This window comes from Scyliorhinus torazame, chromosome 12 (assembly GCF_047496885.1).
Source record: "Scyliorhinus torazame isolate Kashiwa2021f chromosome 12, sScyTor2.1, whole genome shotgun sequence".
Classification (NCBI taxonomy): Eukaryota; Metazoa; Chordata; class Chondrichthyes; order Carcharhiniformes; family Scyliorhinidae; genus Scyliorhinus; species Scyliorhinus torazame.
Window position 1 is genome coordinate 34,388,112 of NC_092718.1, and position 24,656 is coordinate 34,412,767.

At 43.2% G+C, this 24,656-nt stretch overlaps 1 protein-coding gene across 4 annotated transcripts in view; it reads right to left on the bottom strand.

Moving 5' to 3' along the window:
- The window catches only part of atosa (atos homolog A), a 194,136-nt gene that overhangs the window by 82,428 nt on the left and 87,052 nt on the right, over positions 1-24,656 (bottom strand). The window contains exon 1 of one of the 4 annotated variants that reach the window (XM_072470664.1): positions 9,226-9,395. The exons of the other annotated variants lie outside the window; for them this stretch is intronic. Within the exon in view, the coding sequence (XP_072326765.1) occupies positions 9,226-9,256 (31 nt within the window). The 5' untranslated portion in view covers positions 9,257-9,395. Of the gene's footprint in view, positions 1-9,225; positions 9,396-24,656 lie in introns of those variants that run through there. 4 annotated transcript variants of the gene reach the window in all.

A 24,656-nucleotide genomic window follows, 5' to 3' on the forward strand; every position in this document is an offset into this window, starting at 1 on the left:
CACACTCTTGATTTGAGTCTGGTAGATAGTGGACAGGCTTTGGGGTGTTAAGAGGTGAGTCACTCACTGCAGGATTTATAGCCTCTGATGTTCTCTGGTAGCACAGTATTTATAAGGCTAGTCCAGTTGAGTTTCTGGCCAATAGTAACTCCCCAGATCATTGAAAGTGGGGGATTCAATAATGGTAATGCCATTGTATGTCATGGGGAAATGATTAGATTGCCTCTGGTTGAAGATGATCATTGCCTGGTACTTGTATGTTGCAAACGTTACTTGTCACGTTTTAGGTCAAGGCTGGATATTGTTGAGATCTTACTGCATTTGGAAATGGACTGCTTCAGTATCTGAGGACTCGCAAATGGTGCTGTACATTGAACAATCATCAACGAACATCCCCACTTCTAATTTTATGATGGAATGATGGTCACGAATGAAGCAGCTGAGATGGTTGGGCCAAGGGCACTATCCTGAGGAACTCCTGCAGTGATGTCATGGAGGTGAGATCACTGACCTCCAACAGCCACAACCATCTTCCTCCTTTGTGCCAGGTATGACTCCAACCAGTGCAGAGTTTCTCCACATTTCCCATTGACTACAGTTTTGTTAGGGCTCCTTGATGCCACACACCGTCCAAAGCGACCTTCTTGTCATGGGCAGTCACTCTGACCTCATTTCTGGAGTTCAGCTGTGTTGTCTATGTTTGAACCAAGGCTATGATGAGGTCAGGGACTGAGTGGTCCTGTGGAACACAAATTGAGCGTCAGTGAGCAGGCTTTTTAAAAATTTAGAGTACCCAATTATTTTCTTCCAATTAAGGGCCAATTTAAGTGTGGCCAATCCACCTACTCTGCACATCTTTGGGTTGTGGGGGCGAGATCCACGTAGACGGGGAAATGTAGAAATTCCACACGGACAATGACCCAGTGCTGGGATCAAACCTGGGTCCTCGGTGCAGTGAGGCAGCAGTGCTACTCACCACTGCCCCACCGTGCCACCTAGTAAGCAGATTATTGCTAAAAGCAAGTGCCACTTGCCAGCACAGTTGATGGCTCCTTCCAACACTTTACTAATGATCGAGAGTAGATTGATGTGGTGGTAATTGGCCAAGCTGGATTCAACCTTTTTGTGGACTGCGCAACTTGGGCAATTTTCCACATTGCCGGGTAGGTGCCAGTATTGTGGCTCTATTGGAACAGCTTGGCTAGGGATGTGACAAATTCTGAATACAAGTCTTCAGTACTATTGCCGGTATATTGTCAAGTCCCATAGACTTTGCAGTATCCTGTGTCTTCAGCCGTTTCTCGGTATCAAGTCGGGTCAATCGAATTGGCTGAAGATTGACATCTGTGATACTGTGAACCTCCAGAGGATGCCGAGATGGACCATCAACTCAGCACCACTCACTGACAATGGTAGGAACAAGTTCCGCCTTATCTTTTGCACCAATATACTGGGCTCCTCCAACATTGAAAATGTGTATATTTGTGGAGCCTCCTCCTCTTGTTTAATTGTCCACCATCATTCATGGATGGATGTGGCAGACCTGTAGAGCTTAGGTCTGATCCGTTGATTGTGGATTTGCTGCATTCTATCTATCACTTGCTGCTTATGCTGGACATTGAAGTCCCCTAACCCGAGTAGTATTCTGCGTTTCTCTCAAGTGGTGTTTAACACAGAAGAGTACTGATGCATAAACTGAGGTGGGGGCAGTACATAGTAAGATTTCCTTGCCCATGTTTGACCTGATGCCATGAGACTTCATGGGATCTCAAGTCGATGCTGAGGACTCCCAGGGCAACTCCCTCCTGACTGTATACCACTGTGTTGCCACCACTGCTGGGTGAGGACATAGCTGTGGATGGTGATGGCCATGTCTGGGACCTTTACTATAAAATATGATTCCATGAGTCTGACTGTTCAGCTGTTGCTTAACTAGTCTATGAGACAGCTCTCACAATTTTGGCAGAAGCCCCCAGATGTTAGTAAGGAGGACTTTGCAGGGCTGAGAGGGATGAGTTTGCTGCTGTAATATCCAGTACCTTGGTTGATGATCCATTCGATTTCATTTCTTGAAGACTTTTCAGCTTGATACAACCGAGTGGCTTGCTAGGCCATTTGAAAAATGAAAAGAAAATGAAATGAAAATTGCTTATTGTCACAAGTAGGTTTCAAATGAAGTTACTGTGAAAAGCCCCTAGTCGCCACATTCCGGCGCCTGTTCGGGGAGGCTGGTACGGGAATTAAACCATGCTGCTGGCCTGCCTTGGTCTGCTTTAAAAGCTAGCTCTTTATCCCTGTGCTAAACCAGCCCCTTTCAGAGGGCTTTTTTAAAAAAAAAAATGTTTATTCAATTTTTTCCAGCAAAACGTCTTTAACAAACAAGCCCCCACCCCCATAACAAAAAGAACACAAACACCACAATCAAAAATAATAAACTACTTATACATTGGGTTTCTCCCACATATATTGACCCCCCCCTATGACATTCAAGAGTACCCTTGGGGAAACCTCCCCCCCAACCCGCCCAAATACACCCCTGAAAGAGACCCCCCCCCCGGGGTTGCTGCTGCTGCTGACCTCCTCCTAGCGCTCCGCGAGATTGTCTAGGAACAGTTGCCACCGCCTGAAGAACCCCTGCACAGACCCTCGTAAGGCAAATTTTATCCTCTCCAGCTTAATTAACTCTGCCATGTCATTTATCCAGGCTTCCACACTGGGGGGCTTCGCGTCCTTCCATAATAACACGATCCTCCGCCGGGCTACCAGGGACGCAAAGGCCAGCATACTGACCTCTTTCGCCTCCTGCACCCCCGGCTCGTCCGTTACCCCAAATAATGCCAACCCCCAACTCGGCTTGACCTGGACTTTCACCACCTTGGACATAGTCCTCGCAAGACCCCTCCAGTGTTGGGCACGACCAGAACATGTGGACGTGATTTGCCGGACTCCCCGAGCACCTCCCACATCTGTCCTCCACCTCAAAGAACCTACTCATCCTTGCCCCTGTCATATGCGCTCTGTGAACAACCTTGAATTGTATTAGGCTGAGCCTGGCGCAAGAGGAGGAAGAATTAACCCTACTCAGGGCATCAGCCCACAGACCCTCATCAATCTCCTCCCCAAGTTCCTCCTCCCACTTGCCCTTTAGCTCCTCTACCGAAACCTCCTCTTCTTTCATCTCTTGATAGATCGCCGAAACCTTGCCCTCTCCGACCCATACACCCGAAATCACCCTGCCTGAATCCTCTGTGCCGGGAGCTTTCAGAGGGCATTTAGGAGTCAACCACATTGCTGTGGGTCTTGGGTCACATGTAGAACAGACCAGGTAAGGATGGCAGATTTCATTCCCTGAAGGACATTAGTGAACCAGAAGTATTTTATGACAAATTGACAATGGTTTCATGGTCACCATTACACCTTTAATTCCAGATTTTTTTTTTCTCATAAATTTAGAGTACCCAATTCATTTTTGCCAATTAAAGGGCAATTTAGCGTGGCCAATTCACCTACCCTGCACATTTTTGGGTTGTGGACAGTGACCTAGATCCGGGATCGAACCTGGGACCTCAGCACCGTGAGGCAGCAGGGCTAACCCACTGCGCCACCTTGCTGCCTAATTCCAGATTTTTAAATTGAATTCAAATTCCAGCACCTACTGTGATGGGATTGAAATCCAGGCCCCAGAGTATTACCCTGGGTCTCTGGGTTACTAGTCCAGCGACAATAAAATGTGTACGCTACATCAAAACTATACCTTTCAAAATAATCAAAATAACAAAAGATAATTGAAAAAACAGCAATGCATTAATTTTACCAATAGGAATTATATTTTAAAGGGAAGGACAAGTACCATTCATGTAGTAAGTTTTTGTTACCAAACCACTGCTAATCTAAGAACATAGTTATTGTTACTTACAGTGACAAACATTTGCCGTATGAAAAAACAGTAGATGTTTACGCAGGTAGAATTACACTATCTGTTCAGGCATATGCCCAAAACGGTACTTACTACAATAATACATTGTAATCTCTCAAATCCAAACTGCAAATCCAGAAACACCAATTGTCCAAATTTGTTTTGAGTACACATGCAACAGGCTACTTGTGGTGCAACACAGAATGGACTTTGTCAACTACAAGTGCTTGTAATGTACCAAAGCAGGAGAAAAGTGGAGATAGGAAAGGATGCAGTCAAAGAAACACACACAACACACACGCACACAGCAAACAGCCCCTTTCTCTCTAAATCAGGGTAAGTGACCTGAACACCAGGCATACAAAAGCAGAAACACAGGAAAGTTTGAAGCCCGTACTCACCTTCCTGCACTGTAAGTCAGTCACTGAGTTACACTTGTCAGCCTCTGCCTGTGCAAAGTTAGCGCGCACATATCCTGGGCCTGCTCAGCACTCACTGATAAATGTGTTTTCTAAGGTTAAAAAGCGCAGTACTTTGGAAGCATAAAATACAACATTTGAATCAATAAAACAAGTTGTTTTATAATATTTTGTCACTGTTTTTTATGTTTCAGATACTATTCATGTTCATATCCAGCTCACACAATTGTGGTTAGGCATTCTAACATTATCCCAAAATACGTATAATTCTGAAAACCAAAAATGCCTGGGTCCTAAGCCGACTGGACCAGCGACATCACAGTGTACTATTATCTAGGACGGGAGAAACCTTGTACATTAGACATTAGTGACCACAGAATTTTTTGATTTATAGTCAGTTAGACTTGCTAACAACGAATTTAATCACGATGCTGTTTTTCCTTTTTCTGTATTTCATAAGATAATTCAATTTCTCCATAGTTAGAAATCTTCACTTTACTGTTTAAATTTATAGAGGAGAGTAACATTTTGACTCCAGTCCAACACAAAACTGAATGACAAGTATGGTGTTCTCACGAAATGATTTCTGATGGAAGGCCTTCAAATTTTCCTTTCTTTCCCCCCTCCCACTTTTTAGACTCTTTCTCTCTTCATAGATGCTGGCTAACCTGCTAAGAATTTCTAGTACTTTCTGTGTATTGAATTAGTAATGCATTTTGGTAATGATAAGGGTGTATAGTGCAAGGAAAGAGCAATCATTTAGGAATAGATGAGTTTTAAATGTCTTTATTTCCTACAGGGGGTAAACAGATCATTAGTTGCATGGCTATTTATAGATTCTGGCAGCACACACCACACCTTAGCACCTGTGTATAGTGCTAAACACATAGCTAAATGGAATACATAAATGGTAGGAATCATTTTACTTTCAGCATTTCTAGAGATACACAGAAACATTATGGCAGTGTGGAACATAAGGTGGAGTAAAAAAGATGAATCGAAAGCATCCAAGGGTAGTTTTACTTAAGTAAATCTGTAAACACACGATAGAAAATCTATGAAAGGAATCCACTTGAGTCACAGGCAACTCAAACTATTCAAAAGAAAAATAATTACTCTAGCTTCCTTTTAAAGTGCATTGCCTTGAAGTAGTGCAAGGTTCACTATACTGACTCAGAGGATGAAGCAATTGTCCAATGATGACAGTGAGTAGACGGGGCTTATATTTCCGAGAACGTAAAATAATGAGAGATGATCTCAATGAAACAGAAAATACAACGGTCCTGACTGGGTAGATGTTAGGAGGATAGTTCTCTTCACAGGAAAGTTGAGATCCAGGGGTCATAGTTTCAGAATGAGGGGTCTGACATTTAGAATCAAAAGAGAAGTTTTCTTTTGGAATTATGTACCGTATAAAACATAGAATAGGACATAGAACAGAATTTACAGTGCAGAAGGAGGCCATTCAGCCCATCCCTTGCACCAGCCCTTGGAAAGAATACCCCACTTAAGCCTCACACCTCCACTCTACCCCTATCCTCAGTCTAACCTTTTTTGGACACTAAGGGCAATTTAGCATGGACAGTCCACCTAACCTGCACATCTTTGGACTGTGGGAGGAAACTAGAGCACCTCGGAGGAAACCCACGCAGACACAGGGAGAACGTGCAGACTCCTCACAGACAGTGACCCAAGCCTGGAATCAAACCTGGGACCCTGGCACTGTGAAGCAACAATGCTAACCACTGTGCTACCGTGCTGCCCATAGGAATGTGGATGGATAGTTGTTGAACATATTCTAGACAGAAATTGGTACGATTTTTGGATTCTAAGGGGAACACGATAAGGGGCAGTGGGAGGAAGGTGCAGTGGAGTTAGGAGATCAACCATGATCTTACTGAAAGATGCAGCAGTGTTGAAGAGCCAAAATACCCACTCCTGCTCTCATCTCTTACTTCTTACTAACAACCAAGTGTACAAACTATTTTTGAAGCAGAAAGAAGACAACAAGGATTCTGCTTAAACAATATATTAGTCTTTTTGGCCACGATTTTGGAAGTGTGGTGGACTAGTAGTTTGCACTCTTTGGAAATTGTAACAATTTTAAACGCATTTTTGAAAATGAAAAGAAAATTGCACTCGATCAAAAATCATTTCACAGGGAAAAACTAAAATAGAAAAATGCTTAAATGCAACAGCACAGGGAACAGCAAGAGGAAGAAAACATAATAATTCCATCATTTTACGTATTTAATCAAATACTGTACACATCTGAAAACAGTGTTACTTCAATATCACTCTTGGCAGTAGGAGACGATAAAGCGGTGTTAAGACAGCAAAAAAAAAAACAAGATTAGTGCTGTTATGTGAATTTCTCACTGAACAAAACATGCAACCAGCTAACAACCAGCTAACTGATGCATGTTGATATAATTGTAAATGTAGACAGCTGGGAACACTTGGGGTGTGTTCTGTTTGAGGCTGTGTGTTCCTACTGTTTTAAACATAATTTTATTAATTGAGCATTTAAAAACATACCACAATTCAAAAAGATTACTTCTTCTCACAGTATCTCACTTATCTCATTTGTATGGTTCGCGTCAGTAGAGCCGCACATACTGGCAAGCGATCACAAAATGAATGAAATGAAAATCGCTCATTGTCACATGTAGGCTTCAAATGAAGTTACTGTGAAAAGCCCCTAGTCGCCACATTCCGACGCCTGTTCGGGGAGGCTGTTACGGGAACCGAACCGTGCTGCTGGCCTGCCTTGGTCTGCTTTCAAAGCCAGCGATTTAGCCCTGTGCTAAACACGAGGATGGCAGAGGGCACACTGAAAGTCCCTAAATAAATGCAACATCTCCATCGACACTTGGGAATTGCTTGCCTTAGAACGCACAAACTGGAGTAGAAGTATCCGCGAAGGTGCCAATCACCTCAAGCATCACAGCGTGGAGCACGCAGAGGCGAAGCAAAAACAGTGGAAAGGGGGCATTGATTCCAAAGCATACCTCCCCCCCGCACCCGCCTCATCAAACACCACCTGCCAAACCTGTGCCAGAGTCTGCGGATCCAGGATTGGACTATTTAGCCACCACAGAACCCACCTCCCCGGAGTGGAAGTAAGTCATCCTGAATGACATCCCAAAACTACTCTCGTCTCGGGTGAATCATACTGCAGGTACAAGAACAATTGTTTTCCTGCTCCACCCCAAACCATATCGTGTATCCAAGCACTTCACTCAAATGGAAGAAATTAGTTGCCCAATAGATAGTTAGTGGTATCACTAAAGGATTGGTATCACAAATCCTTTGTGAATTCTATACATCAGCAACAGCTTGCATTTATCAAGCCCCGCTAATGTAGGAGATGTCAAATAGATGTAAGAGGAGTGAGGAAAATGGACACTGGACACCAAAAGGAAGAGGAGAGAATCGAGAGCGCTGGCTTAAGAGAAAACTTGGATGAAAAAATCTTAAAAGAGGTAAAAAGGAATGTAGAGAGGAGGAGGAGTTTAGGGAGGGGATCCTGTGATTTAGTAGAGAGAGAGAGAGAGAGAGAGAGATAAATGTAGAGTGGTGGCCCTAACAAGCTGAAGACATTGCACCAACAGGGACACAAAGGGACAGCAGCTGCACAAAAGCCTGGACCCAGACCAGACAGATTAGGTGGAGTTTGCATAGCTGGAGGAAGTTATGGTGGGGAGGAAGGGTAAGGTATCAAATAACTATTCTTACAATAATCAGGACCATAGTGGTTTAGTTTAAACCTAAACCTCATCATCAAATGACACCAAAATACTGGGATATAAAAATATTCTAATTGGGTAGTGTGGATTTGAAGTGCGCATTTAAAGGCAGCAGTCCTACAATTTTGCATATTGTACAGTAATTTTCAATGTCAACAAGTCAAATGTACAGGAGGCAGACTTTATTTACATAAATCATAGGCTTACTAAGGAAGCATTGAACTTAAATTGCAACTTTGAGCCTTTTTGCATTACGGCTGTAAAAATATATAAATTTAACATCGGGAAAATATGAAGAAAACTATAGACAGATGCAATATTTATAACAATCACAAGTTAGATCCATACCTACAGATCATTACTCTTTACATGTTTTGATAATAACCGTGGAAAAAATACAAGCAAAAATATTTGCCACACAGCTAAACATCTGCTAGCTTCGAAGTTTCTTCGATAGTAACGAGGAACTGGCAATAATTAAGAGTACCTACGAAGCCTATCTTTTGTAGTGACACTCGTCAATATTGGCAAGCCCAGTACATACTGTATAAAAGATTAAAATCGATGTCAATAATTTAGAAAGTGACCACAACTAGAGTTGCAAATTGTTCAATACTTAAGGACGCTTTGTGTTTATAACCATATTCATCTTTTTTAAGGTGATGCTGGAACATACAGGCCTATTTCAAATATCGAACTCTCCCTTTATGCTTGAAAATTTTAAAATGTATATTTAGCAGTCATTAGGTGGAGTATTAGAATTCTATAATTTCTAAAATTGAAGATTTTGAAATTTGCATATTTTCAAAATAAATTTAAGAACACAAATTTTTCTATATGATCGGTTATCAGGTGGCTGAAATTCTGGAGCTTCATCCATATCCATTATTTTTCCTACAGGTAAAGCAAATTAGAAAATGTAGTGAACATTATTAAAAGCTCAACATCTGTAAATGATTATGTCAATAATACAATATTAATACTAAAGGGAATTGACGCGATTAGCAAAGTAATTGCAACTTGTCTGTTTCTCTGTGTCTGATCGAAAAATGCCAGCTTACTTGATGCAATACTTCGCAATGATTCTATAGTGCAACAACACCCACTCTGGCAAACATTTAAAAAGCAGATTACCACATACGTTTCTGACTTTGTAGGTTTTGAGGTCCCATTCTGATACCAGGAGTTCAGATCTTAGGCTTGGTTATCAATCAAAGTTATCTCAGCAGGCAAGTTTTATTTGCAGTAAGACAGGTCACTCTGTGGAACACTTCACAGCAGCAGAGCACTCCATCCCCCTGACGAGTGGGACAGGAAAAGCTTGCGGTACAAGTTCTGGTATGCAAAATACATCTGTTGTTAACCAATCACAAAAGTATCAGTATTAACTACAGAGAAATCTTGAGTCCAACCCACTCTCCTTCCAGACAAAGAAAGCATGATAGTTAGTCACTGCGACAGCTTTTGAACTGAACAAATATTAAATACACCATGCTACAGCCAGACAACCAGAATACGCTGTTTCAGAGGTTGAAGGGTCAAACTAAATATCAACCTTTTATTTTTCAGTTGTGCACATCCATCACATTCTATTTTTACTACGGGTGGCACACCAGCTCCCGCAAAAAGGTCTGGTTTGGTTTTCAAGGATAGAAAACTTACTCATGACTACAGTAAATCATTATTCAAGCACTATATTTTTAAAACCACACTAAACCGCTGTGACGTACTCTGAGCAGTTACAATGAAATAGGCCTTTCAAGTTAGATATTATTGATCAAAATCACATGCACGAAGCTTCCCAAATGAATGTCCCAGTGACCTCAATTTAAACTGAAAACAGTGTGACGTTCACTCTTTTCCAGCAGTTTCTACAGCAAATAATCTTTGCATTTCAGATACTGGCAGGTTACCATTGATTCAAAGTATTTTGCTGCAATGTATACACACTGTGCACTAAATTATCAGAGATATGATCCATGGACTAACTTTTATTTATCTCCTTGTTCAGCCAGCCATATGCTTTTGATTTGATTTTCTAATACATTTGGCTGTCCAGTTAGAAGGTATACAAAATACTTTTGTTTCTGTTGAAACATGTAATGAATACTGATCTATCCTTAACTCAGTAGATTTGAAGAGATTTCCACACAGATCTGGTAATATTTGGATGAATTTTGTGCTGGAATCTTGGTGTCCTGTAATGATTTAATACCCTAAATCCAAACGGAGGAGTTTGATGATTCCTTAATTTGATATCTGTGTTGAAGTGATATTTGGTTCATCCTAGATCAGCGTTTTGCAAACTTTTTTTCTGGGGAGCCATTTTACCAACCGGCCGACCTTTACAACCCACACCGGCAGACCTTCGCGAACCATGCAGACGATCTTTGCGACCCACCATTTTCACTTAGCTTTAATGCGACAGGTGAGCCTGCTTGGTCCTCACAATCTCACTTGCTTTTTTGCATGGGTTGTTCATCAGAGGCACTGTTTCTCTTCCTGATGGATGCCCACCTCAAGTGGCTGGAGGGCCATAAGATGGCAACGATCACCTCCCGGGTGATCATCGAGCAATTGCGCATTTCTTTTTTCACCCATGGAATCCTGGAGGTGCTCGTAACAGATAACGGGACCTCTTTCACAGGTGAAGAATTAGCCACTTTCATGAAAGGCAACAGGATTCGGCATGTCCACACTGCTCCATACCAACTGGCATCAAATGGCTTGGCAAAGAAGGCCGTGTAGACATTTAAATGGGGGCTAAAGGAGTAGCATTCAGGCTAGATGGATACCATCCTGGCATGTTTTTTATTCTTGTACAGACCACAGCGCATGTAGCAACTGGCGTAGCCCACCGTTGAGATACTCATGGGTCGTTGGCTTTGTACCCAACTTAGTTTGATGCTCCCAGACAGGTGCGCCGTAACCAGGAGTTGCAAGCGCGTTGCCCGGTTCAACGTCACGTCGACCTCTCAGGACACTTTGCAGCAGACGACATGGTGTTTGTTAGTAACTTCACGGACGCTGCTCGCTTCCTCTCTGGGATTGTTGTATTGTCGTCTGTCAAACAGGACCAGTCTCTTACCAAGTACGGGTCTGGGGCAACTGATGAGATGGCATTTGGATCATATCCGCTCGTGCATGTTGGTCCCTCGTGAGTTACTCCTCCGACTCCATTGCTGAACCAGCCTGCGGTAGCACCTCCAGTCTGTGTCGGCGCTGACACGCCCGCGTTGTTTCTTCAGATTGAGACATGGAGACACAGACGTCTCAGATGCAGATTCAACTGTCCCCACCAATCATCCACCACAGTGTTCCTACCGCAGACGACGTTCCCCTGAGAGGTATACGCCGACTGATCCAGCGCATCAGGTGCATGACGATTTACCAGAGCTGAAGAGAATCCGATGTCCTCCACCTGCTCCTCCTTCTCTTCTTAATCAGCCATCAAGGAGGTCTTCAGACTTTGAGGGAAGGAACGTAATATCCCACATGGGACTTACAGAGTGGAATGATTATCTTCCCGTGCTTCTCAAAGAGTAAATGGTTCCCACATTGAGGGGCAGGACAGTTGCGTATAAAATATTGGCCAGTAAGACACTGACGAAAAGAACTACCAGGAGATCGGGCATCACGGTAGCATTGTGGATAGCACAATTGCTTCACAGCTCCAGGGTCCCAGGTTCGATTCCGGCTTGGGTCACTGTCTGTGCGGAGTCTGCACATCCTCGCCGTGTGTGCGTGGGTTTCCTCCAGGTGCTCCGGTTTCCTCCCACAGTCCAAAGATGTGCAGGGTAGGTGGATTGGCCATGATAAATTGCCCTTAGTGTCCAAAATTGCCCTTAGTTTTGGGTGGGGTTACTGGGTTATGGGGATAGGGTGTAGGTGTTGACCTTGGGTAGGGTGCTCTTTCCAAGAGCCGGTGCAGACTCGATGGGCTGAATGGCCTCCTTCGGCACTGTAAATTCTGTGATAATCTATGAGTTGCATATAACGTTAATTGTAATTAAACCAATCTTCTTTATTTTACTCGGCGTGGACTCCCCATGTCCTTATTATATCTACCGTACTCAAAGTCCTGCATCGAGCATAGTAACACAACTTTGAAAAGAATATCACCAGAAGGTTGGGCCTCAAAGGTCTCATGAACCCATTGGGCCTAAAATTGTGATTGCCCTAGATAATAACAAATAGGTCAAATTATAAAGGAGATATAGGAACATAGGACTTATGTCCTAGAGTACATAGAGTAGGTATTCAGCCTTTTAAACCCTCTCTACTATTCATTAAGATCTTGGCTTAGCTGGTTATGGTCTCAAAAGCACATGCCTGGCTCCCCCCCCCCCCCCCACCCAAAAAAAAAAATCTAGTGAGCCAGCCTCCATGACCTATGGGGAAGAGAATTTCACATACAAACAACCATTAGAGTAAAGATTTCTCACCTCAGTCTTAAAAGGGAAACTTAAACTGTGTCCTCTAGTTCTAGTCTCTTCCACAAGAGGAAACATCCTCCCGGTATCACCCTGTCAAGCCCCCTCAGGACCTCAAGATCACCTCCCATTCTTTTAAACTCGAACCTGGTCAACTGTCCCTCATCAGGTAAGCCCTTCATCCCAGGAATGAGTCAAGTGAACCTCCTCTGTACTACTTCTAATGCCATTATATCCTTTTTTCAAACAAGGATACCAAAAAGGTACACAGTATTCCAGATGTAGTCTCCCCAATGCCCATAACAGCTACTTTTGTATTCCATTCCCCTTGCAATAAACACCAACATTCCATTTGCTTCGCACTCACTTGCTGCACCTGCAGGCTAGCTTGTTGTGACTCATATAACATGACACCCAGATGTTAAGAACCCCGCTGATGTTAAATGTGAGTATCCCAAAACCCAGAAGGGTAACTTGGAACACCGGTTTCTCGTGGTATATATTTTCAATTTTGTGAGAAAATATATGTGAATCAGGGAGGAAAATCCCGTCGAGTGAACAATTAATAAAGAATACTTATCAACTGAAAAAGAAAAAATGCACATGACAAGAAGGACTATAATACACGAGAATGCTTAAGTACACTGATGGCTATACACACTGTATTACTGTGGGTAGCACGGTAGTTAGTGCAGTTGTTTCACAGCTTCAGGTTCCCAGGTTCGATTCCCGGCTTGGGTCACTATCTGTGCGGAGTCTGCACGTTCTCCCCGTGTCTGTGTGGGGTTCCTCTAGATGCTCTGGTTTCCTCCCACAGTCCAAAGATGTGCAGGTTAGGCGGATTGGCCTTGCTAAATTGCCCTTCGTGTCCAAAAAAGGTTAGATGGGGTTACGGGGACAGGGTGGAGGTGTGGACTTAGGTAGGGTGCTCTTTACAAAAGCTGGTGCAGACACGATGGGCCGAATGACCTCCTTCTGCACTGTAAATTCTATGATTACATGAAATTACCGCTTGGTTCCCAACTATCTATGCTTCCTTAAATATGACACGCCACTTTGTTCCCAAACAACTTCAAATATTTTTTAACTCTACGAGCTGAATCCAGCAAATAATTACTTCGCACAAGTTTACGGGCCACGTTTGGGAAAACTGTCGTCAGTTTCAGCGAAGGCAGTTGCCTGTTTAGCAATAACTTGTCTTCAGGAGACTGTTTCTACAGCTGGGTGTGACTGATGGTAGCTGTGTCTGTCTCCCTTTTCCCCCAGTCATTTCGCTATGGATATACCATTCTTTCCATTTGATGTTATCCACAATGTAGAGTCGGTTTTTGGCATTTGTGTCACTTTCCTTAACCCTTCACTTTGAAGTTACTTTTTCTATACCCCATTGCTTTCCTCTTGTCACCTAGGTAAACGCTTGCTTTTCTCTTTGACATGCTAAGTCGCATTTTAATTTTTTTATCCCAATTTTATTTTTTAATCTTAATTTTCCCCTATTCGTAACACAGATCCTTCTGTACCACCGAGTTCTGAAATCTCTCGCCATTTAAATACTTTTCCATTCTGCCTGCCAAAGTGGATAAGTTCACATTTTTTGATATTGTATCCCATTAACGAAACACAAATATTGAAAAGGAGCAAAACTTTCTCCACAGTGCTGGAAATTCCCAATGTCAAAGGCCCCCGTGAAATTTTCAAATCAAGTTGCTGGAATCTGACTGGCCTGCAGCACATGGAGTAAATTTCTTACACACACTCGCATGCACATACGCGCACACACAGCCACGCACACACAGCCACCTGTCACTTATTCTTCAGTTTTGCTTTTACTGAGCACCGACCTTTGTTCTCCTGTGAATACATTCTCACATTCTGCGTTTTTACCTTTATGCTATTAGCACTGCAGTCCTTAATGCCACCATGAGCACTCGCTTGGTTTCTGTCCTTGACATATTTGTTAATCTTTCTTTAGCTCCACCCAATTCCTGACCTGCTATTCTGCCCCACCTCCTCCACCCCCTCTCCAACTCTAACATTCATTACATTTCTATCCCTCTTCAGCTCCACACAGTCTGTGAAACACATTCTCCCCATGTCTGCATGGGTTTCCTTTGGGTGCTCCGGTTTCCTCCAACTGTCCAAAGATATGGTCAGGTGGACTGGCCATGCTAAATTGCCCTTAGCACCCAAAGATGTGTGGGTTAGGTTAAGTGGTTATTGGGATAGAGCGGGGAGTGGGCTTGGGTGGAGTGCCCTTTCAGAGGTTCGATGCAGACTCAGTGAGCTGAATGATCTCCTTCGGCACTGCAAGGATCCTATAGAAGAGTCACATGGACATGAAATGTTAATTCTGTTTCCCTCTCCACAGATGTTGCCAGACCTGCTGCAATTATCCAGTATTTTCTGTGCTTTTTAATTTAATATGTAGTAACGGAAGACAGATTGTGTGTGCAAGAGATACAATAATCAAATTCTAAAAGATATAGTCATCATGGGAATTTCTGAAACACTTCAGTACAAGGTGTAGCCATCTAAGATGGCCACCTGCAAAGGACCATGGGAATTATGGCCAACCCAGGACTCAGACAGATACTGAGCCTATGTGTATCTGAAACACAGGCAACCAGACCTGATCGAAACCCCTGCTCGTTTGCATTTTAATGGCCCATTTTCCCAGGACAATAGAACTCCAATCAAGCAACCAGTACAGCCACAGACTGATCGGCGCCACTCCCTTGCTCCGAAAGCACAACTGCCAAGGTCAATGACCGCTAAGGACCTGCCCAGCTACCAAGGCACCCACCCCTTTATTGGCCGAAATCGAAGAGCGTGATCAGAGCCCTGTCGAACTATTGGGTCCAAGGTGAAGGACCGCTCCAAAGAGCGCGAAATCCCAGAGGGATAAAAGAGAGCACAGCCATGTGTTCTGTCTCTCTTGGATCCAGCCTGTGCCAACCTCATTGTAGCAGGAACAGCCAGCCAAGTTCAAGACCAACGATCGCTATCTGACGGATGACCCCAGCAGAGACAGAGCCACTTTCTTCGAACCAGCCAAGTGAAATTCAGATAAAGGCCTTATCCATTTGCACAGTGCCGGTCGCCCTGAAGTTAAGTATAGGTTCTTGTAGCTGATAGGTGTAGTTTAACTCGTCGTAGATATTGTGTTTGCATGTCGAGATAACTCTTGTGTATGTAAATAAACCATCTTTTGAACTAACTAACTGGTTGTGTGGTCATTTGATCGAATAAGGGAAGGCTTGTGATTCACCAACATTATTAATAGAGCAACAAAGGGTAGAAGTCTCTAAAACAATAATTTATTACAATATCACCCATTTTGGGTATGGTTAATAAAATCATTTTTGCATGATGTACATTACTAGCATTGTAAATTCTAGGTGTAAAATACCAAGGACCCTAAATATTGCCCCATGGTACAAGCTGAGCACTATGTAAAAGATGCAGCTGGGGCTATTCGCTCACCTATGAGATCTAGAACATTTTGCTATGAAAAGCTTCATCTATAGATAATTTTTTTGTATGAGCAATGTTCTGCATCTCTCTGATCCCAGAGTCAGTAAAGCTGCATCAATAGCTACAGAAATTATAAACAAATTTGTTTTTGTTAGTGTAAGAAAAGGGGAAAATGTTTTGACTGTGTAAAGGTATTTCCTGTATTTTTACTTCTGCATATAAACTTTGAAAGACTGCTCAAATTAAGCATTTATTTTGCACCATCATGGTAATGTTAAGTAGCCTCACTTCACATATGCTGAACTTCCAATTTAAATGCAATCTCAGTTCAGAATATCTGGTCGGGCTATATCTCCCAGTGGAGGGAGAATCCTAAGTGCAGGCAGTCTCTGCCAAACCCTCGAGTTAGTTTGGGTCTAGACACCGCACCTCTACTCTACAAATTTAGTCTTGGTGCATGGCAACACCAACTTTAGTCATCATGAATAAAGGGACAACCTTTCTGGGAAGAGAATGAGGTGGTGGGCCCTCCACAACAAATGTGGAACGCAGCTTTACCTTCAGTAAATATATTCACAACTCCGGTCTCAGCTCTGATTCGGCGCGGAGACGGGGATAGAAATCAAGTGACAAAGTGAACTGTGGACTGAATTTCACCAACTGGAATTAATTCAAGCTTCTTGTTTAACTGGCTTTTCAATTTCATGAAATTCATGTATCGTTCATCAATATTAATTGCAACACACTACAATTAATGTAATGTAGATGTATTTTATACACTTCACGTTAGTGCTTTAAAACGTAAATAACTTCATCTGAATATTCTGACCGGTACAAGAAAATGGTGATGGTAATTCAAAAGATAGGAGGCAAGTTTATATTGAGAAATTAATATAAATTAATCATGAAAGTTAAAAAGAGTACACACACGGCTTACCATGTTAGGAACAGAAATAATATCCATTGTTCGTTCAACTTCAGGACCCCCTTTTAGGAACTGAATGCATAATAGCACTGTGACAGAGTTCATGAAAGTCGATACGTCTTACCCCATCTTGCTGGCTACAAGAAAATGAGTGAGGACAACTGGGGTTAACCCCATTTGCCATCCATTGTGTACTGTGCGCATGTACTGTCAGGCTGGAATACATACAATTTAATCAATCTGGAATTAAAACTACTGTAGAGAATTTGCAGTGATGCCATTTACATTATATCTCATTGTGCTCAGTAGTATTCTTGCATTTTAAAAAAATTTAAAGAATCCAATTCTTTTTTTTCTCCAATTAACGGGCAATTTAGTGTGGCCAATCCACCTACCTTGCACATCTTTGGATCTGTGGGGGTGAGACCCACGCAGACACGGGGAGAATGTGCGAACTTCACATGGACAGTGACCCAGAGCCGAGATCGAACCCGGGTCCTCGGCGCCTTGACACAGCAGTGCTAACCACTGTGCCACCCATTATTCTTGGTATTTATGAGAATACATTTTCAGTTGTTCCCTGTGCCTTAATTTCTATGGCTTAAACTTTTGCACAAACATTTCAATTCAATTTGCAGACAAAATATGTATGCTGCATTTAGCTACAACTAGATCATATGTATGTTTGACGGTATTCCTTTGCCCCTCTTTCAGACTATGTTTGCATATTCATGAATAATATTCATGAATAATAACACTGAATTCAACTGCCCTGTTACCCAGCAGGATCTGCCATAATGTCTTTGATCAGGAAGGTTCATCCCAGTCTGACAATGCTATCTTTCCTCACAGCTCAAACAACAAAAGAAAATCAATGTGTGCAGATGAACTGAGCAGATAAGACCCCAATACATGGTTTCTAAGACTAATCAAGAATTTTCTCAACTCGGCATCAGCAGTGGAAACTGAAGTCCAATCCATCTAGTTCCTGCTAGTTATTAATTAAAGGTCTCTAGGCCACAGGTAAAATTGTTATATATTGTATATAATACTGAGTTTCCATAATTATACCTACAAATTCTAAATAGAGGAAATTTTGCTGATTTATTTCAAATTGAGGTGAGATTTTCCACTGTAATTGCCATGATATGAAGACATGGAAGAAATATATAGATACATCCTGGCTACTTAATAAATTTACAAAATTATAATGGACAATGGCTTGGCACTCACTGAAGCCATGACTGGCTAAGACTCACACAAAAATAATCAAGCCTTCAGAAAACCACAGCAAATTCATCAGCTTTAAGGAGGCATTAATGTCCCCTGTGACTGCAGAAATCAAATTCCAAAGGCCACCAGCCCTGGTCAATAGAGATGAACCGTCTGTGAGGACAAAGGACCCTGAAACCTCAGATGAAACATTAAAGCTCTCAAGAATCCAAACCAGAAATATACACCTTTCTCCAAACCAGGGGAAGAAATGGGAGTATGTCAAATGTACTCTCGAGTTTGCTGTGGGGTTATTAATAGATGATTGAATCTGAAGGATGGGGAAAATAGGTCACCACTTGTGAAGTGGGAAATTAAAAAACCTTTCCACTTATAGGCGGGTGGTACGAGGATAAACCAGAATTAGATCCCCTCCTATCCAGAACAGTAAACTTAAATTATTATAGCATGAATGTTTGAGATATGGAGGGCCGAGATATGGAGGGCCAACAGGACTGCACAGCAAATTTGTTTCATGGTTAACGTTATCCAAAAAATTTGAGTGAAGCAGCAACTAGGTTTCTGACATTTGGCCTGGTGAGCAGCCAACCTAACTTTGGGGTGCGAGCCAGAGAAGGCTTCAGTGAGGCGGGAAGGCGATATTGGCCAAGGGTCAGCGAGGGGAGCAAATGTGCAACTTCGACCTCCATTCCAGGGCTGAGGACAGCAGGTCACCAACCAACCAAAGAACAGAGGCCAGGCCAGATAAAGTCAGCACCCAGCAGTAGCCAGGCAGCATGCCAGGTGCACACACAGTTGTCGAGGCTCGGGGCTTGACCATAAGAGCCGAGAGGTGAGTGGTTGGGAGATGCACAGGTACATCATGGTTCTAGGGGAGCTGCAGCCAACAGGGTGACTCAACCGGAGCCAGAGTCCAGTGCTGAGAGGGAGAGGACTAGGCGGCAACCGGACCAGGTTATGACAGCTACAGAGCAGAGGTCAGATCAGATAGTCATCAGCAAAAGATATGCAAACAGCCAGGAGCAGTCATTGAGGCTCGGCACCCAAGCAAAAGGTGTGAACATTCGGGCGTGTGCAAGAGCCAGGCAGGTGCCAGCGTGATGGTTTACGTCGAACAGCGGGGCGACTCAACCAGTGGCCAGGCTGCGAGTGAGAGGGCTGTGCGGCAACCGATTGCACTTTGGAATATTGACTTGGAATTCAGTTATTTGTAATTCAGCACAAAGTCCAGTTGGTACTGTCCACAAAGCAACAGCCGTCCAGGCTGTGATCCAATTCCATGAATTTTTCCATTTGGGATTCTGCAGGGAAAGATTTAAAGGGACATTCTACCGTGACACTTTGATAAAGACCTTCCAGTTTTGCTTTAGAGGTGGTTTAGTTATCCTGAGGGTAGTTATGCCCCCTCGGAGAAATCATCACGCCTTGAAGCAAAACTGGAAGGTCTTTATCAAAGTGTCACGATAGAATGCCCCTTTAAATCTTTCCCTGGAGAACTTATCGGTCAGGAAATACAAAAGGGGCAAACTTAGTGTGGCTAATCCACCTACCCTGCACATGTTTGGGATCTAGGGGTGATACCCACACAGAGACGGGGAGAATGTAAAAACTCCACAGTTACCCGGGGCCAGGATCGAACCGGGTTCCACGCCAATCTTTGACCAGTTATTATATTGTTTTGAATTCACACTGGCAATGTAGAGGCCACTGATTTTCAAATTGGCTGTCTGTTCCTTGCAGTTCAATGGGGGAAATTTAATAAGACCATAAGATGTAGGAGCAGAATTAGGCCACTCGGCCCATCGAGTCTGCTCCGCCATTCAATCATGGCTGATATTTTTCTCATCCGCATTCTCCTGCCTTCTCCCTATAACCCCTGATCCCTTTATTGTTCAAAAATCTATCTATCTCGGTCTTAAAGACACTCAGTGATTTGGCCTCCACAGCCTTCTGCGGTAAAGAGTTCCACAGATTCACTAACCTCTGGCTGAAGAAATTCCTCCTCATCTCTGTTTTAAAGGATCGCCCCTTTAGTCTAAGATTTTGTCCCCTGCTTCTAGTTTTTCCTACAAGTAGAAACATCCTCCACGCCCACTCTGTCCAGGCCTCGCAGTATCCTGTAAGTTTCAATAAGATTCCCCCTCAACCTTCTAAACTCCAACGAGTACAGACCAAGAGTCCTCAACCGTTCCTCATACGACAAGCTCTTCATTCCAGGGATCATTCTTGTGAACCTCCTCTGCACCCCCTCCAAGGCCAGCACATCCTTCCTTAGACACGGGGCCCAAAACTGCTCACAATACTCCAAATGGGGCCTGACCAGAGCCTCAGAAGTACATCTCTGTTTTTTTATTCTAGCCCTGTCAACATGAATGCGAACATTGCATTTGCCTTCCTAACTGCCGACTGAACCTTCACGTTAACCTTAAGAGAATTGTGAACAAGGACTCCCAAGTCCCTTTGTGCTTCTAATTTCCTAAGCATCTCTCCATTTAGAAAATAGTCTATGCCTCCATTTCTCCTTCCAAAGTGTATAACCTCACACTTTTCCACATTGTATTCCATCTGCCACTTCTTTGCCCACTATCCTGGCCAGTCCAAGTCCTTCTGCAGCCCGCCTGCTTCCTCAATACTACCTGCCCCCTCTACAGTTCTTTGTATCATCTGCAAACTTAGCAACAGTGCCTTCAGTTCTTTCTTCCAGATCATTAATGTATATTGTGAAAAGTTGTGGTCCCAACACCGACCCCTGAGGCACACCACTAGTCACCGGCTGCCACGCTGAAAAATACCCCTTTATCCCCACTCTCTGCCTTCTGCCAGTCAATCCTCTATCCATGCCAGGATCCTACCCTTAACACCATGGGCTCTTAATGTATTTAACAGTCTCCTATGCGATACCTTGTCAAAGGCCTTCTGGAAATCTAAATAAATCACGTCCACTGGTTCTCCTTTGTCTAACTTCCTTGTTACTGCCTCATAGAACTTTAACAGATTTGTCAAACTGGACCTCCCCCTGACGAAGCCGTGCTGACTCAGTCCTATTTTATCGTGCACTTCCAAGTACTCCGCAATCTCATCTTTAATAATGGACTATAAAATCTTACCAATGACCGAAGTCAGGCTAACTGGCCGATAATTTCCCGTCTTCTGCCTCCCTCCTTTCTTAAACAAAGGTGTCACATGAGCCATTTTTCAGTCCTCTGGGACCCTTCCTGCCTCCAGTGATTCCTGAAAGATCACCACCAATGCTTCACAATCTCCTCAGCTATCTCTTTTAGAACCCTAGGGTGTAGTCCATTCAATCCAGGTGATTTATCCACCTTCAGACCTTTCCGTTTCCCCAGAACCTTCTCCTTAGTAATGGTCACTGCACTCACCTCTGCCCCCTGGTTCTCCTGGCGTCCTGGCCTCCCACTGGTGTCGTCCACTGTGAAGACTGATGCAAAGTAACTATTCAGTTTGTCTGCCATTTCTTTGTTTCTTATTATTACTTCTCCAGCCACATTTTCCAGTGATCCAATGTCCATTTTTGCCTCTCTCTTACCTTTTTATATATTGAAAAAAACTCTTCCTATCTTCGTTTATATTACTAGCTAGCTTGCATTCATACTTTTTTTAGTTGTCCCAATCTTCTGTATTCCCACTAATCCTCGTCACTTTGTATGATTTTTCTTTAGCTTTTATGCTGTCCTTGACTTCCCTCGTCAGCCATGGATGCCTTGTCCTCCCCTTAGCATGTTTCCTCCTCCTTGGGATGAATTTCTGTTGTGCCTCCCAAATGACCCCCCTAAACTCCCTGCCATTGCTGTTCCACGGTCTTCCCTGCTAGGCTGCTTTTCCAATCAACTCTGGCCAGCTCCTCCCTCATGTCTTTGTAGTTACCCTTATTTAATTGTAACACCTCGGATTGCAGTTTCTCCCTCTCAAACTGCAGGGTAAATTCTCTCATATTGTGGTCACTGCTCCCCAAGGGTTCCTTCACCTTAAGTTCCCTAATCAAGTCTGCCTCATTACACATCACCAAATCCAGAACTGCCTGTTCCCTAGTAGGCTCTGTCACAAGTTGCTCCAAAATCCCATCTGCTGGCTTTCTTCAAGAGAGCCCACTGTTCAAAAAGCAAGGGAAATGGTCACACTCTGCCGTTTGAGAGTCAAAACCAGATTCTATTCCATGCAGTCAACAGCAAAATTCCAGTATTGTTTTTGTCTCAGTTTGTTCCCCAAAAAACTAACCATCCTCTCGGGAGTCGACATGCAATCCCATTTGGCATTCCTCAAGTTTGCAATTGGATGGGGATTCCCATGGTTTTGTTTTTGCTGGGAGTTCCATTACTTCCGTAATCAACTAAATGACGTTCAACTGGTGAGGACCCAGCTTGAGAGTCAATAATAGGTGGCTCAGTCCATTCAGACATTTCAACTGGGTCGTTTTGCAAAATTTGATTCTTGGGAATAATTTGGTTTTGATTGCGCACAGTCTCTTTGCATGATGACACAGTGGGGGTGTATTTTTGTCATGGCATTTTGAAACTTTACTGAATTTGTCGATGCTTCTGCTGTGCTTATAATGGAGGCTAGTTTTTCTTCTGCAACTCTATTGGGAGTTTTGAACACGTGTAGTTTATTCTTTTTTGCTGGGCTGGCTCTTGAAATCTGTATTTGGCACACCTTTACAGAGTTGTTCGCAATGCTGGTGCGGAACTATCAACATCTTCACTTGTTGTTGCATGTTGAGTTTACTGCCTTTTGGTTGGATGTATCCATCACTCTCAATACTGGCCTTTGGAAAGTCTCTTCTCTTCTGGACAAAGTATGGAATCATGCCAGGCAGTTGCCATCAAAGCCACTGGTATTAGACTTGAACTGAACACTGCACTTCATTGCAGTATTTGCCTCTGCCCTGGACTTTTTCTCGCTCCTTCGGTCCTGCTGATTTCTCCATCCCTTTGCTCATGAGCCAGTTTGCTCACCTCAAGACACACAGATCACGACATTTATTATCTCTACCGTCATGCTGACAACAGATGGGCTTGAATTTCAATTTATCAAATACAGTACAGGCTTGTTGTTATAAGTTAAAGAACACTACAACAATTAAGCAGTGATTTTGAGTTGAGGGTGGAAAAGGTCATGAGGACATTGCTGTCATTGGGACGGGGCTTGACGTCCTGGAGGTGGGCCATCACGTCACTAGGTGAGGGGTGCAATGGAGAGGCCCCTCAGAGAGCATGAGGCCCCCAAAGCTCTGCCTCTCAATGCAACAAGTTAACATGGGGATTGGAGCAAAGGAATGAAGAAGCCTGGCTAAAGTTTTGGTGAGGCCACATCTAAAATACCGTGTGCAATTTTGGTCTCCATAATTAAGATATACTTGCATTGGAAGAGGTGCAGAGAATTTTCACTAAATTAGTCCTGGGGCCGAGGGGGATGCCCCATGTGATAGCTAAGTAAATTGAGTCTATTTTCTAGGGAGTATAGAAAAATGAGAGGTGATCTCATTGAAACTTAAAAGCGGCAAGAGCTTGTTTCCATTGGTCAGGGAATCTAAAACTCGGGATGGGGGGCACTGTCTCAGGATAAGGAACTGATCATTCAGGACTGAATTGAGGAGAAATAATTTCACTCAAAGGGCTGTGAATCTTTGGAATTCTCTTCCCAAAGGGTTGAGGATGCTCCATTGTTGAATACATTTAAGGCTGGGAAAGACAGATCTTTGCTCTTTCATGGAATCAATAGATATGGGGAATGGGCAAGAGAGTGGAGTTGAAACCCTAGATCAGCTATGATCATATTGAATGGCGGAGCAGGCTCAATAGGTCACATAGCCTACACCTGCTCCTATTTCTTCTGTTCTTACATTGCAACGCTGACTACTCTATTGGCTGCAAAGTGCTTTAGGATGTCCCAAGATCAATAAATATGCTGAATATAAGCAACCCCTTTCCTTTTAAAGATGCAAAAGCCCCAATATCTATGGTGATGCATGGATGCTCATCTCTGCAGGGTTTGGTGCTTGTTATTAGATTTCAGATGGTCCAAAGGTTAATTTGTGAAAAGGTCAAATCATTTTATTATAATATCCAGATCTACATATTGACAGGTAATCTATTACATATTTTGCTTCAGAATGTACTGTTAGTTGATGCCAGTATTTAATTTTTTTAAATTTTAAATTTAGAGTATCCGATTAGTTTTATTTCCCCCATTAAGTGGCAATTTAGCATGTCCAATCCATCTCCCCTGCACATCTTTGGGTTGTGGGGGTGAGTCCCACGCAGACATGGGGAGAATGTGCAAACTCCACACGGACAGTGACCCAGGTCCAGGATCGAACCCGGGTCCTCGGCGTATGAGGCAGCAGTGCTAACCACTGCGCCACCGTGCCGCCCTATCCAGCCAGTATTGAATTTGATTAAGATTCTTTACAGGAGAAAAACACAGAAAGCATCTTCACCAAAGTTTATGTTAATGCCGCCATCCACTGTCGCGATCCCATGAAAACTA